General features: G+C 41.2%; 1 protein-coding gene across 1 annotated transcript in view; it reads right to left on the reverse strand.

Moving 5' to 3' along the window:
- The window catches only part of pacs1 (phosphofurin acidic cluster sorting protein 1), a 55,532-nt gene extending 49,254 nt beyond the window's left edge, over positions 1-6,278 (reverse strand). Inside the window, exon 1 of the mRNA XM_019264675.2 lies at positions 5,685-6,278. Coding sequence (XP_019120220.1) covers positions 5,685-5,839 — 155 coding nt within the window. The 5' untranslated portion in view covers positions 5,840-6,278. The remainder of the gene's footprint in view (positions 1-5,684) is intronic.
- Positions 6,279-12,461: the final 6,183 nt, after the last annotated feature.

Genomic DNA, 12,461 nt, shown 5'->3' on the forward strand with positions numbered 1-12,461 from the left:
CTGATATACCGTAAAGCATCAGCTCCTTATAGAAATAATGCACGCTGGGTAAATGATCTAATCAGAGGACCAAACATTTTCGTTATTAGAACACAGCCACAACATCCATGTAACGATGCCACACGGTTGTTTTGCAGAAGTGAAGAAATGTCAAGAAATTATTGTCAGTAATTCACAACAGGCACCGTGTCAAGGTCAATCTCTGTTAAGTGCTTTACAAGCTTGTGTTATCACACAGGTGAGACTGTGCGTGTAACCTGAGCTGGACGGGATTACAGACGCGGACACACATTATTTGCATGAACATACAGTAGCAGCACAGAGACACAACTGTAGCTACAGTTTTGCTATTCGTGTCCGAGCGTGCTTATTGTGACTCTGTGCGTATGTGTGTGTGTAAACGAATGCAACTTGTCTTGTTGTTGCAACAGGTTGGAAATTAGATCGAAAAATGCTTTGTCATAATTCGACCCGGCGTATGTTTGTGTGTGTTATTGTGTGTAGCTCATGTTGTCGACATGATTTGTGTTTCCCTGGCAGCACTGTGTGACAGTGTCTTTGTTTATAACACATCAGATGAAAGCGAAGCATATGTCAGTGACATTGTCCGCGAAGAGGTGTCACTACACCTTCGAAATGAAAATCTGCATGTGTGTGTGTGTGTGCTAGCTGCCAGATGGGAGTCTATGAGTCCACAGCAGGAGGATTGCTGCCAGGAGACATAAGCTCTCAATAATACGCCACATATAATACTGCAACAAAGGCCTCCTCAGACCACAGCAGTGTTATAGCCGAGGAGCAACCACAACAGCTACACTGCAGCAGCAGCAGCAACACAAGGACAACCCAGCTTCACTACATATATTCTCTCTGAAACACAGTGTGTGTGAGAGAGAAGTGACTACCAGCCGCCAGCCAAATGATTTCTCTTTGTCTGCTCATCTTGCCTGTCATCGACCTGAATATTTCTATTTTTTTGTACTGGAAGTTATGTCAGCTAGGACTAGTATTTGCATTATAGGTTTAGCCTTAATGTTGCCAGACTAGTGTGTCTATAACGTGTCTGTTAGAGTTGTGAAAGTGTTTAGTTAGATGCCGTGTTTCTGACAGCTCATGTAAAGTTTTTAGCCACCACAGAGTAAAAAAAACAAATCATCTCCTGATGCCTTTACGATAGCGGCTGACCGGAGAACAAATCATCTGTCAAACAGCCAAGAGTTGTCACAATGGTGAGCTGAGATTTCAGAGACAAAAGGCGATAACGATGAGGGGCATCTTTCCTTTTGGAAAATGTCCCCAACAGCAATAGGAATAAGTCCATCAAGAGCAACCATTCCAGCTAAGCTAGATGGGCTGTGCAGTCTCTCCAACAGGTTCTGGGTCTGCCCTGGGGTCTCCTACCAGCTGCCCAAAACACCTCCAAAAGGAAGGTGTCCAGGAGGATCCTAATCAGATGCCCGAACCACCTCAGCTGGCTCCAGACTCCGGGCTCCCTCCGAACATCCAAGCTCCTAATGCTATCTCTAAGGCTGAGGTTTCGTTTCTTAAATCGGGCCAACTTGGTAGCTTCCGATTTGTTTGAAAAGCAACCCAACTGGGTGTACTTTAACTAACGCTCAAACAGGTAGAGCTTTTAAGTTCGATACCAACGCTGATATCATCCTTTTGACTCATGTCCAAGCTTCCACTGTTATCCTGCAAAATGTATTTCATGAATGTCTACAAAAGAGCATTTATGCCACTATTTGGGCGTTAAAAGGCGTACCAGTGAAAATATTCCGAGTGGGTTCACAGCTTTTTAAAGCTGGGTGAGAGGTTTCACTGCAGTTTTTTTTTTTACAGCCTGCCAGACTTCAAGCTGCTGAGAAAAACATGACTCCCCTTCACTGCGTCGCTTGTACCGCTTGGCCATTTCAGCTGCATACGAATCTTCGTCTTTCCAAAGCCACTGGACGAATTAAGGGCAATAACAGCCGTGCATGTCATCATCTACCATCTCTCTTACTCAACGTCGGAAGGCTATTATCAGTAATAGTAAATAATCATGGAAAGTCAGGGTAGGAGGAGGAGGAGATATGCACTTTACACTCTATCTCCCTTCATCTCCAGAAGGCGAGCTGAGCCGCGGAGGAAACTTCAAACCTCTCTGCCACTCAGCTGTGCGGAAGAACGAGCAGCGCCAAGGCGAGTGGCAAAGCCAAGGCTTCTTAATGAACACTACCACCCCGTCTGCATGTACGCGATGGCCTGATGGCGCTCTCTCCATTTCTTTCCATTTGTGTGTGATCAGCAGCCAGAGATTTAGGATGGTGGGGGTGTAATGTAACGCTGACACTCGTTCCTCGAGTGTCCCACTATTGTGTTGCAGGGCAATTATAGCAAACGAGTCTAACAAATGCACAATGTATAATTTAGAACATCCTGCATTTCTGCACAGCGCTTCTTTAGTCCAACAGTATTCATTACCAGGCCAGTAGATAAGCATTTATTTTTAATGCAATGACCCGGCTGTTTTCACTTATTTATTTATTTTTAGCTCTAAATATTTATTTATTTGGCTGATGCTCTTTTCGGGTGCATACAAAGAGCTCAAGGGTATCTTTAATTCTTTTAGCTCGTGCCTGGTAACCACAAGATGAAGATGATGATAAGCCACAATTTCCTTGAGAAAGAGCATAACTTCTCTTTTCAGGGTTGTTTCTTTTGCTACAACAGGAAATCCAGTGGCTGGTCACCAAAAATAACAAGTGCTAAAATTAGAGAAAGAAATTCAAATTCTTAGCTGTATCAATCTTAAATCTTTATGCCAAGCTACGTTAATCATCTCCAGCCTCTAAGGTCACGTTCAAACAGGATCCGGCCCTGTGGCGAAACATAGATTTTGCCATTCATTTGAGCTGGGGTAGTCTGTTTTGGCATTGTGGTGAACTGAATCCAACTTTTATATAAAAACACAGCCGGACATCACATTGTGGCCACCAATCAGACGCTCAGACCAGTCAAACCTCTCTGAAACGTGACTAAAACTGAGGCTATCCAGAGAGAGAGAGAGAGCTTTGGTCAAGTGACATAGACAGTCAATGAGCGTGAGCGAGCACCACCCTCAATAAAACCAGTTAATCAGTTAAATAAAAAGTTATTCCCCGATGTGTCTACATTGAACCAGTGGTTCCCAATGTTGGGCTTGGAAGCCCCAAGGGGTCAAGCTGACGTTCAGCTTGACGTAAGGGGAAGTAGTTATCCTCCTTGTTATTTCAAATTTGTCTTAATCCCTCCACATTAGAAGGCTGCTCGCTTGTCTTGTTTGCTATTTCAACACATTAAACACAGCAGACACAACATGTGATGGCTGCATCACAGTCGAGTAACAAGTAATGTCTTTTGCAGTTGAGCAATTCATAAAGAAATGAATTACTTATTACTAATGCGTAATGAGTTTCCAAGCACACACACTCTTCTCTATGGTCCATATAGTTGCTTTCGGACTCTCTCATGTCTCGGAAACTACCTTGAAGCCCCCGAGCATCCATCCATGGATGGAGTCATGGGACTTTCCACTCAGCCCTTCAAGGGGACCTTTAATAATGCAAGGTGGAGGGCAGAGGGGATAGCGCCGGGTAGAGGGTATAGCACCGGGCAGAGGGTATAGTGCCGGGAAGAGGGTATATGGTGCCAGGAAGAGGGTATATGGTGCCAAGCACCCATATGTGTATGTGTTGATGACACTGCAGAAGAGACAGTGCAGAAAAGGAATCACCCACTACGCCACACGGCGAGAGAGAGAAAGAGCTGGTTTGGAGCCAGTGAGATGATTTATTCCTCTCTGGTAAAGAACAGAAAAGAAGGTCGGCAAGGCTGCACAAAGAAATGACCTCAGGAGGCACTCACGCTGTGTTGATGGACACGAGGAAAAGGGTGGAGCTGATTTCAGTTGACTGTACTAGTCTTCTCTTCAAAACAAACACCCGCGGTATCCTGGTTGCTCGTATTTACAGACTGAATTCGACTGCTCAATTGTGATATCATCTCTCATCATATTTCCTGTCACTCCCTGCTTGAATACGACCAAAAATACCACAAAAACAAACGGTCCTTGGTTGATACGTGTTTTTTTTTCTTGGAGTAGGGAGCTGAGTGCATTTTTGTGCCTGCCAAGGGGTATATTCAATTCGCAGGGGTTGCATAAACAGCATACCAAGTGGCATTTTGTGTAGACAGGAAGAGGTTAGAGCAACAACACCTCGGCTAGCAAGGGGGCGGGAGGGTTTAGCAGTCACAAAGATTAAGCAACAGACTGCAAAACATCACCAAGACTGAATTTCAGCTCGAAGCAGAGGCAGGTTTTCTCTCGCTCGCTGTGGAGATTACTTGTCACCAATGCCGTTTTTGAAGACTTTCCAACTCCCTGCGTCTGCGGGAGATCCTATTTAAATGTAGATGACTTTCTTCTTTTTCTTCTCCTCATCTCCATCCCCTCTTTTTTTTTTGTTATGATTCTGCGGATCTGTCACCGTTGCTGCAACTGCAGTGAAACCGAAGGTTTTTGACGGACCCACAAAAAAAGACCCCACGTATGGTATGATCACATTTGGTAGCAAAATAAAAAGAATCGGCTGCGGGTAAAAGTCTGGAGGACAGATATTTAAAATGTAGGCTAAGTATGGATGTTTTATTCATGCAAGCTGTTCCAAAATATAGATCCAGGACTGTATTATTTATTTACAAGCATGTGGTGCACACTCACTCGCTCCCACACATTACCAAAATGTTTAGAAGCAAAACATACCCTTGAGGTTTTTGCGTAAAGCCCCGGAGACATTTCAGAAAGCGGCATTAAGATGTCAGCATGTGATGCTTTATCCCACCACCACCACCACCACCACTAATTGCTTTCAGTGACCTAAACATCTGAGCTCATCTGGGCGAGGGCTAGAAAAGAAACGACACGATTTAAGGGGGCGAAAGTTTGACGGATTCACGATTGTGGGTTTAACAGGTGAAAGCGTCGACGCAAGGGATGTTTCCGTCTACGTAGAAGATGGAAATGAATCAATACTGCAAACAAAAACAAAACCCTGATAACCCCATCATCAGTTTTACACTGTATAGCCGCCGCCGGAGGGTCGTGAATCACATGTTCAGTCACAGCAGTTAACCTTTGACCTTGAATCTAAACTCATGACCATGGGGGTTATTCCTGAGAGACTTCGATATATATGCATCTATGACGGGTCACACGAGCCGGTGCGTCTGCTTCTGTCAGCGGCGTGACATTCATGCAACAGCCAAACAAAAGGCGCCCACTTCCACTTGGACGTCTTTTGTCTGGAGGTGGTGGATAAGGTGTCTCGTTCCGTTGGGTTACAAAGCATTAGATAGATCACAAACATCTTGACATAAATCACGGCAGTGACGATCATCAATGCTTCATCAGTCTGTGTGTCTGCATTGATCAGGGAAAGGCTGCAGCTGCCCCCCCCCCTGCACAAAGAGTCTTATGGTTGGAGATTATTTGGGTCTGGAGGTGCTAAAAAAAATAATGCATGAATAATGGAAATATGACAATAATATGTGACAACAATGGATGTAAACACCCTAACTAGGGGGGGTCTCAATCACAATCACAACCACAACCACCCCCCAGAAAAATGACAAGTCATGGCCGTGCCCCCCCCTTCACATACCTGGGCACACAGCTGGGTGAGGAGCGGTCCACCTCCCAGGTGGCGTACAGGTTCATGTGGACCGGTCGGTTAGAGGTGATGCTGACCGGCTTGGAGGGCTGCATGTGCGGCGAAGGGACGCCCCCAGTCCGCGGGAGCCCTCCTCGCTCCGACATCCTGGAGGCTGAAAACGAGCTCTCAAGACGGGGGCTGCTGGAGGAGGAACACCCGGAGCTGCGGTTGTAGTTGTAGCAGGCTGGTTCCTCCGTGTGTTCGTGCTGGTTTTTGGTTTTTAGGTGGTGCTCCTGCTCCTGCTGGTTGTTTTTCAGGCTCCTGGTGGTGCAAATGCGTAAAAACGCTCCGGCGGACAATGCAAAGGAAAGTTGTCCGCGCTATTCTCACATCGCGTTAAATCCCCCCACCCCAGCGCGCGACACGTCCGTCTGTCCGCGTGTGTCCTCTCGGTATCTTCCTCTCCCCGTGCCTTAACTTCGTGTGTGTGTGTGTGTGTGTGTGTGTGTGTGTGTTCCCGTTTGTCGGTGCAGGAAGCGGAAATTTCTCTCGCTGAAGTCGCACAATGAGCAGAAAGCAGCGCGAGGCTGAGAGCTACGCCTCTTCAGTTAGAGGACGCACGGCGCGAGAGAGAGAGCGCGAGGGAGAGAGAGAGAGAGCACGAGAGAGAGAGAGAATTATTTAATTATATATTGTATATATTGAATTATTATAATTATTATTATTATTATTTAATATTCCTGTATTTTATGTTAAAACATGTATCTTTGCTTTTTGTTGTTACACGCTTTGGCAATGTAAACATGTTTCCCAGGCCAATAAAGCTGAATTGAATTGAGAGAGAGAGTTTTCAGTAAAGGAGATGTGACTGCATCTTCAACCAATACCGTCCCTGACTAGACATAACCCTGAAAGAGACAGAGACAATAGTGTCACTGTGTTTTTTTAAATTATGGTCAACATAATGTTTCATCTATACTTACATTTAGTGTAATATATGTTTGTATGTTATTCTATAATCACATTTTTAAATTAAGTTTTTATATTTCTATTTATTTATTCATTTATGTATCCTTTGTTGTTGTTTTACTCCTTTTATTTATATTTCCATATATAATTTATAATGTTTCATTTCCTAGTATTTGTGATATATAATATGTATGTAATGTATAATGTAACAATATTTACTACAGTTAAAGCTATCTTTTATAATAGTAATATTAGTTTGTTTTTTTAGGCTTGAGATGTACTCAAAATAACTATTTTTAAAATTATTATTTATATTATTTTAATTGATTGTTTTCCATATTTGTTTTATTATTGTTTTAATTTTATTAAATTATATTTGGTGTTATATCAGGTGTTTTATAATTATATTTTATATTTTTAGAATATTTTATTATATTATTTTTTATACAAATAAAAATATTTATAATAATTGTATATGTTTTTATTATTATTGTGTTGATTCTTGTATAATAATAATACCAATATTTTTTTTTATTATAAAATAATATATTATTTAAAATAAACATTCATAAAATATATTAAATAAGAATATTACTTCATATCATCATTATTATTATATGAATATACAGTATTATTATATTTGTCTAGTGTCAGATGAGCGAGTCATATGATGGACAAATCAAACACGGCTTCTAGGTCGGAGCTTTTGTGTTTTTCACATCGTTCATTGGCACCATAGGTTCTACTAAACACACTTGGAAGGGGAGGGTGAGACGAGGAATATTCAGTTGGTTGCAATCTGCAGACACTAAAAATATATTAATGTTGTTATAATATATTCTTCTGTGTAGTAATGTAGCATAGTGTTGTGTATAGCACAGTAATGTGATTTTTTCATACATTACAGATTATTATATTTACCTTGTAAACACTGTTTACAAAACACGAATAGCACAGCACTAATCTAACTGTGTTCATGCAAATGAATGCAATTTGAAGTTAGTGAACTTTGACCCCGTTTATTAGCCATCACATTCCCTCCAGAGGATGATTAGAAACACATTTAAAAGCACCTGGCTGGAGTCTCAGGTGTTGCTGAAATTATTCCCATTAGTCACACACATGAGAGAGCTCACACACACACACACACACACACACACACAGTAAGGAAATATATAAAGGTGTTAAACCGGTTACAGAACTTGCTGACTCTTGCCATATATGATAATCAGATATATAGAGAGGAGAAACACCATCTTTAAGCGCTCAGAAAAGATTTTTACTTCCTCTTAACGCGCCTGATCATGAGGTAAAAATATTGTAAGCATGTTGCCTCAAGCTATAATTTGTGAGAAAACAGGATCTATATACGCACATGCCTGCCTGCCATGTGTTTTTCCACTTCTCTTTACCCTGTAATCACCAAATGGAAGCAACACTTCTTTTTGCGAAGCACACACCGTGTCCTGCAGCTCTCTGTGGGTTTGGCAGCGTGGAACAGGTGCAGTGTTTGCACCCTCAGGTGACAAAGGCATGGCTGTGATTACAATCTCTGAATCTGAATATGAATCAGGAGGTGACCTAATCGCTCCAACCGACGTCACGGCACGGCTGGCAGCCACCCCGTTTGACGCTTCTCTCTATAAAGCAGATTATCACAGCTGTCACTCAGTGCCTGGAACGTGCTGCGGTAACCACAGGTAGTAATGATGGACGAGAAAGTGAACAGCACACAGAATATTGATAGCAAATCCATTAAGACGTAAAATATCACAAGCTGCTTGATTTTTCTGGAGCAAAACATCGCCTACGGCAAAAATAAATGTTCCATTTTTCCATATTTCTAACCAAAAATACTTGAGTTGAGTACTTCCAGATGATAAGCGGTTATAGATAATGCACAGTACACAGTTTTGTAGTATCTTCATGGCCGGATTAACCTGTTAGTGATGGGCCCTGTGTCAGCATCTCCACCTAGTCCATGTTACAGATGCTGAACAGATGCTACCATCGGCTACACCTGTGTCCTATAAATCCTGCAGACGCCGTCTGGCCGTGGCTTGAGTGCTGGCTCTCTGCATGTGTTTTCTTTGGTTTTACCTTCACACACAGTCACACATCCATACATGTTTTACACTAGCGACTCACTGATTGGTGCAACGTCTTTGCCACCACCTTGTGTTGTCGCCGACCTTGTTGCAGTCTTTGACACCGCCCGTTTCCTCCATCTCTTTGTGCAAACACATGTAATTTACGATGTGCACCATGTTGGCATAACTCTTCTGTCCTTTAGGTTGACTTCAAACCTTGGTCACTTTTGAGAGGGCAGCATTGGACATTCAGGAGTTTAACACGTGATAAACGTTAAAGAGAAGCATTACATTGACATTTCGATGCAGTATTCTGATGAAATGTCTCCAGGACTGCTTCCACTTTTTGTATAAACCACTTTTGCTTCAGGGGGAAATGTTAAACATGCAAGTTAAAAGCTCATCAGTTTCAATTTAAAAGAGCTCAAAGGGGGAACCCTTTACTCATTCAGGTCTCTGGAAATTGTAAGGAAAGTTGTGTAAAGTCTTTTGTGGAAGCGGATGCAGCTGCAGAAAGTCTGATAAGACACCTTGAGTCAGTGTTGACTGGGGCTGAAGACCACACATCTCAAGGTGTGGAGTTACAAAGAAGTGTAAGTGTTTAGGGCCCCGTACTTGCACCTGCCAGCAGTTTTGTGTAAATGGTGTGTAGCCAGTGTATTACAGGTGTTTCATCCTCATAAACTAAAAGTGTGACAATCAGTGAAATCAGCTGGTGTGCTAACGAGCTGGAATTAAAACCATGCAGACCGTTATCCCGGCTCTGTTTACCGTCCACTCGTTCTGGATAATCGGGCCGGATAGACTTAGACGCATGCAGTCCAAACACACCCCTGCTCTTTTTAACACGCTTCTCTCCCGATAAAGAGATTAGAATCAAGCAGATTAAAACATGGTCACGGGATAATCCTGGGGTTATTTTTTTTTACACAGCGCCACCTTAATCTGCCAGGTCATCAAGTGACACTGCACAGGCCCCGAAGACAACGACAAAATCAATTAAGTTTAAAATGTCTCTCGTTCAACACAACCCACACAGAGATCTACTCTGGCTATTGGTGAGTGTTGTGCGTGTATATTGTATTTGCAACTGAATAGTTTTGGATTATTTGACCACTGACAATGTAAAGAATGGATGGCGTATGCGTGACGTCACCATGTTGGTAGTCCTGCCTCTTCTGCCTCCTGGCTAATCTGAAAATTGGCAAAGATGTGGATCATCGGTGGACCTGAAGCGAGCTGATTGACACCCGGTTGCTCAAACAAGCCACCTGTAACGGCACCTACCTGTCAACAAAAGTGTCCACACTCTTAATCTTGCATAACTTTAAGCCTTAATATAATGTGAACAGGTGAGTTGTATATAAATTCACCCTCAGTACAGTTGTCATGAACGGGGAAATTAGCTACAGAGACCAAAACTGTTTTTTGTACCAGGCTGTAAACATGTTTATTTCTGCTGTGAAGTTGGACATTTGAACATGGGGACTTATGGAGACTGACTCACTTCTGGAGCCAGACTCAAGTGGATGTTAGAGGAACTGCAGGTTTAGGTTGCCGCTTGGGTTTTATCAGCTTCTAAATTAATTGATTTCTACTAAATATTTGCAATATTTGGCAAAATACACCAATTCATAGGCTGCAAGTAACGATTATATTAATTATTTTTTATTATTTTTATTATTATTCTTGGCCTGTATAATGTCAGATAACGTCCCAGATTATATAAGCTTGTTTCCAAATGCTTGTTTTGTCCAACCAACCTAAACACATACAGCTCACAGTGATAGAGACTAAAGAAAAGCATCAAAACGTCACATTTGAGGAGCTGGAAGCAGTGATTTTTGGCACGTTGATGAAATAATTAATCAGTTAACAAAAGTTATTTCAGATTCATTTCCTGTCCATTGTTGAGCCATCGATTGATCGACCATTCAACTGATTTAGGTGTAAAAAAAAAGATATTTGAATAGAGACTGAAGGAATAAACAATAGAAACATTCAACAAATTATAATTCTGCATCTTTAATCAAATAAAAATGAGAAATGCCAAGATGATATATTTAAAATGCTTGTTTTGTCCAACCAACAGTCCAAAATCCAAGCAATTAACCAATTAATCAACCAATCATTTCAACTTAAATGCAGTATATATATCGCCTGTTCACTGTGTTTTTGTACTAAGATGTTGTTGATGTGTGGTTAGATGGATGGTGTGGGCAGTAAGACATGCTTACATGCCAGGAATGGACACATGTCCACCCACAGAGGTGCCCCTGTGAAACAAAAACAAATACCTGCTGCTGTCAGTATCCAAGCAGCTCTATGAAATTGGCTTGAATGTGTAATCCTTTGATTTTGAACAGACTGTTGCACCCCGTGTGCTCGACCCTGCGTACCAGTGACCGAGACATCATGTGGCTGCTGCGGCTATGTAGGTCACTGTGCTCCACCGGCCACCTCCTCCTCCCTTTCAGACGGTCAGCTGACTGTCACGGCTCTGCTGCGCTCTAGCTGCACAGACGTGAGCTGCAGCTTCAAAACAGTCTGCATGTCTGTGAGCATTAATGAAATCAGTACTTAAAAAAAGTATGAGGTGTCCTTCCTGCATGTGGTACTCCCTCCTCCCCCCTATGACATCTTGGTCATCGGCGTTGCCGTGGCAACCAAGCAGATGTGAGAAAGCTCTCGTCTTAAAATTAAGAAATAAAAAATGACTTGTTCTGACATGCTACAGTTAAACTGTAGAGGAGATGTAGTATATTTCAAATATATTAATATAATATATATATATATATATCATATTTGTGGGTTGCTGGTGGTTACTCGGCTCTGTTACCAGGCAACCACCCCAGTCTCCAGGTAGTTACTGCTCGAAGTCAACAAATAGTCCACACATAGAGGTGGTAGAGGTGTTTGACCTTTGGACGGAGCCAGGCTAGTTATTCACCGTTTCCAGTCTTTACACTAAGCGTATTATATTGTCACATAAAATAATAATAATAAGTATTTATGTATAAGCTCCTATAATTAATTCACCTAAAATGAGTGTAAAATGTGTGTAATAGTAATTAGAATAGAAAACATAACTTAATATTTTTTGTAAATCAGTAAATGAGAAGCATGAAAACAGATAAAGCGCAATAATGTCAAACTATTAATTTATGAAAATATAGGGAACAGCCCCCAACCAAACTAAAAAAAAGTAATAATAATACATTTTAATCATATTTAAAGATCTGGTTATATTTTCTGAAAATATTACATCTGAAAGTTATGGTTTATTTTTATCTCTTCACTTTTTTTTTTTTTTATCTATTATTTATGAAAACATAGACCAGCCACCAATCAAACTAAAATATAAATATATAAATAAAGAGAATAAAGTAATAAAAATAATACATTTCTAATTATATTTAAAGGTTTGGTTATATTTACTGCAAATATTACGTCTATTTTTGTTTTTTATCTCTTCACTTAATTTTTTCTCTTTTCTTTTCATCTATTAATTCATGTTTGTCCTTTTATCATTTATTTTATTATGTTTGATTCTGTCAATATGCAGTGTCACATGTTCTTACACCGTGTTGCCTTCTGTTGGGTCTACTGCACTGTAAAGCACTTTGTAAAACTCTGTATAAATCAAGTTATTACTAATGTTTAAGACTTCTTTATGCTGCCAAACATGTACAGGAACTTTAATAGACAAGTCAGAAGTTGGTCTGCA

This window comes from Larimichthys crocea, chromosome XIV (genome assembly GCF_000972845.2).
Source record: "Larimichthys crocea isolate SSNF chromosome XIV, L_crocea_2.0, whole genome shotgun sequence".
Classification (NCBI taxonomy): Eukaryota; Metazoa; Chordata; class Actinopteri; family Sciaenidae; genus Larimichthys; species Larimichthys crocea.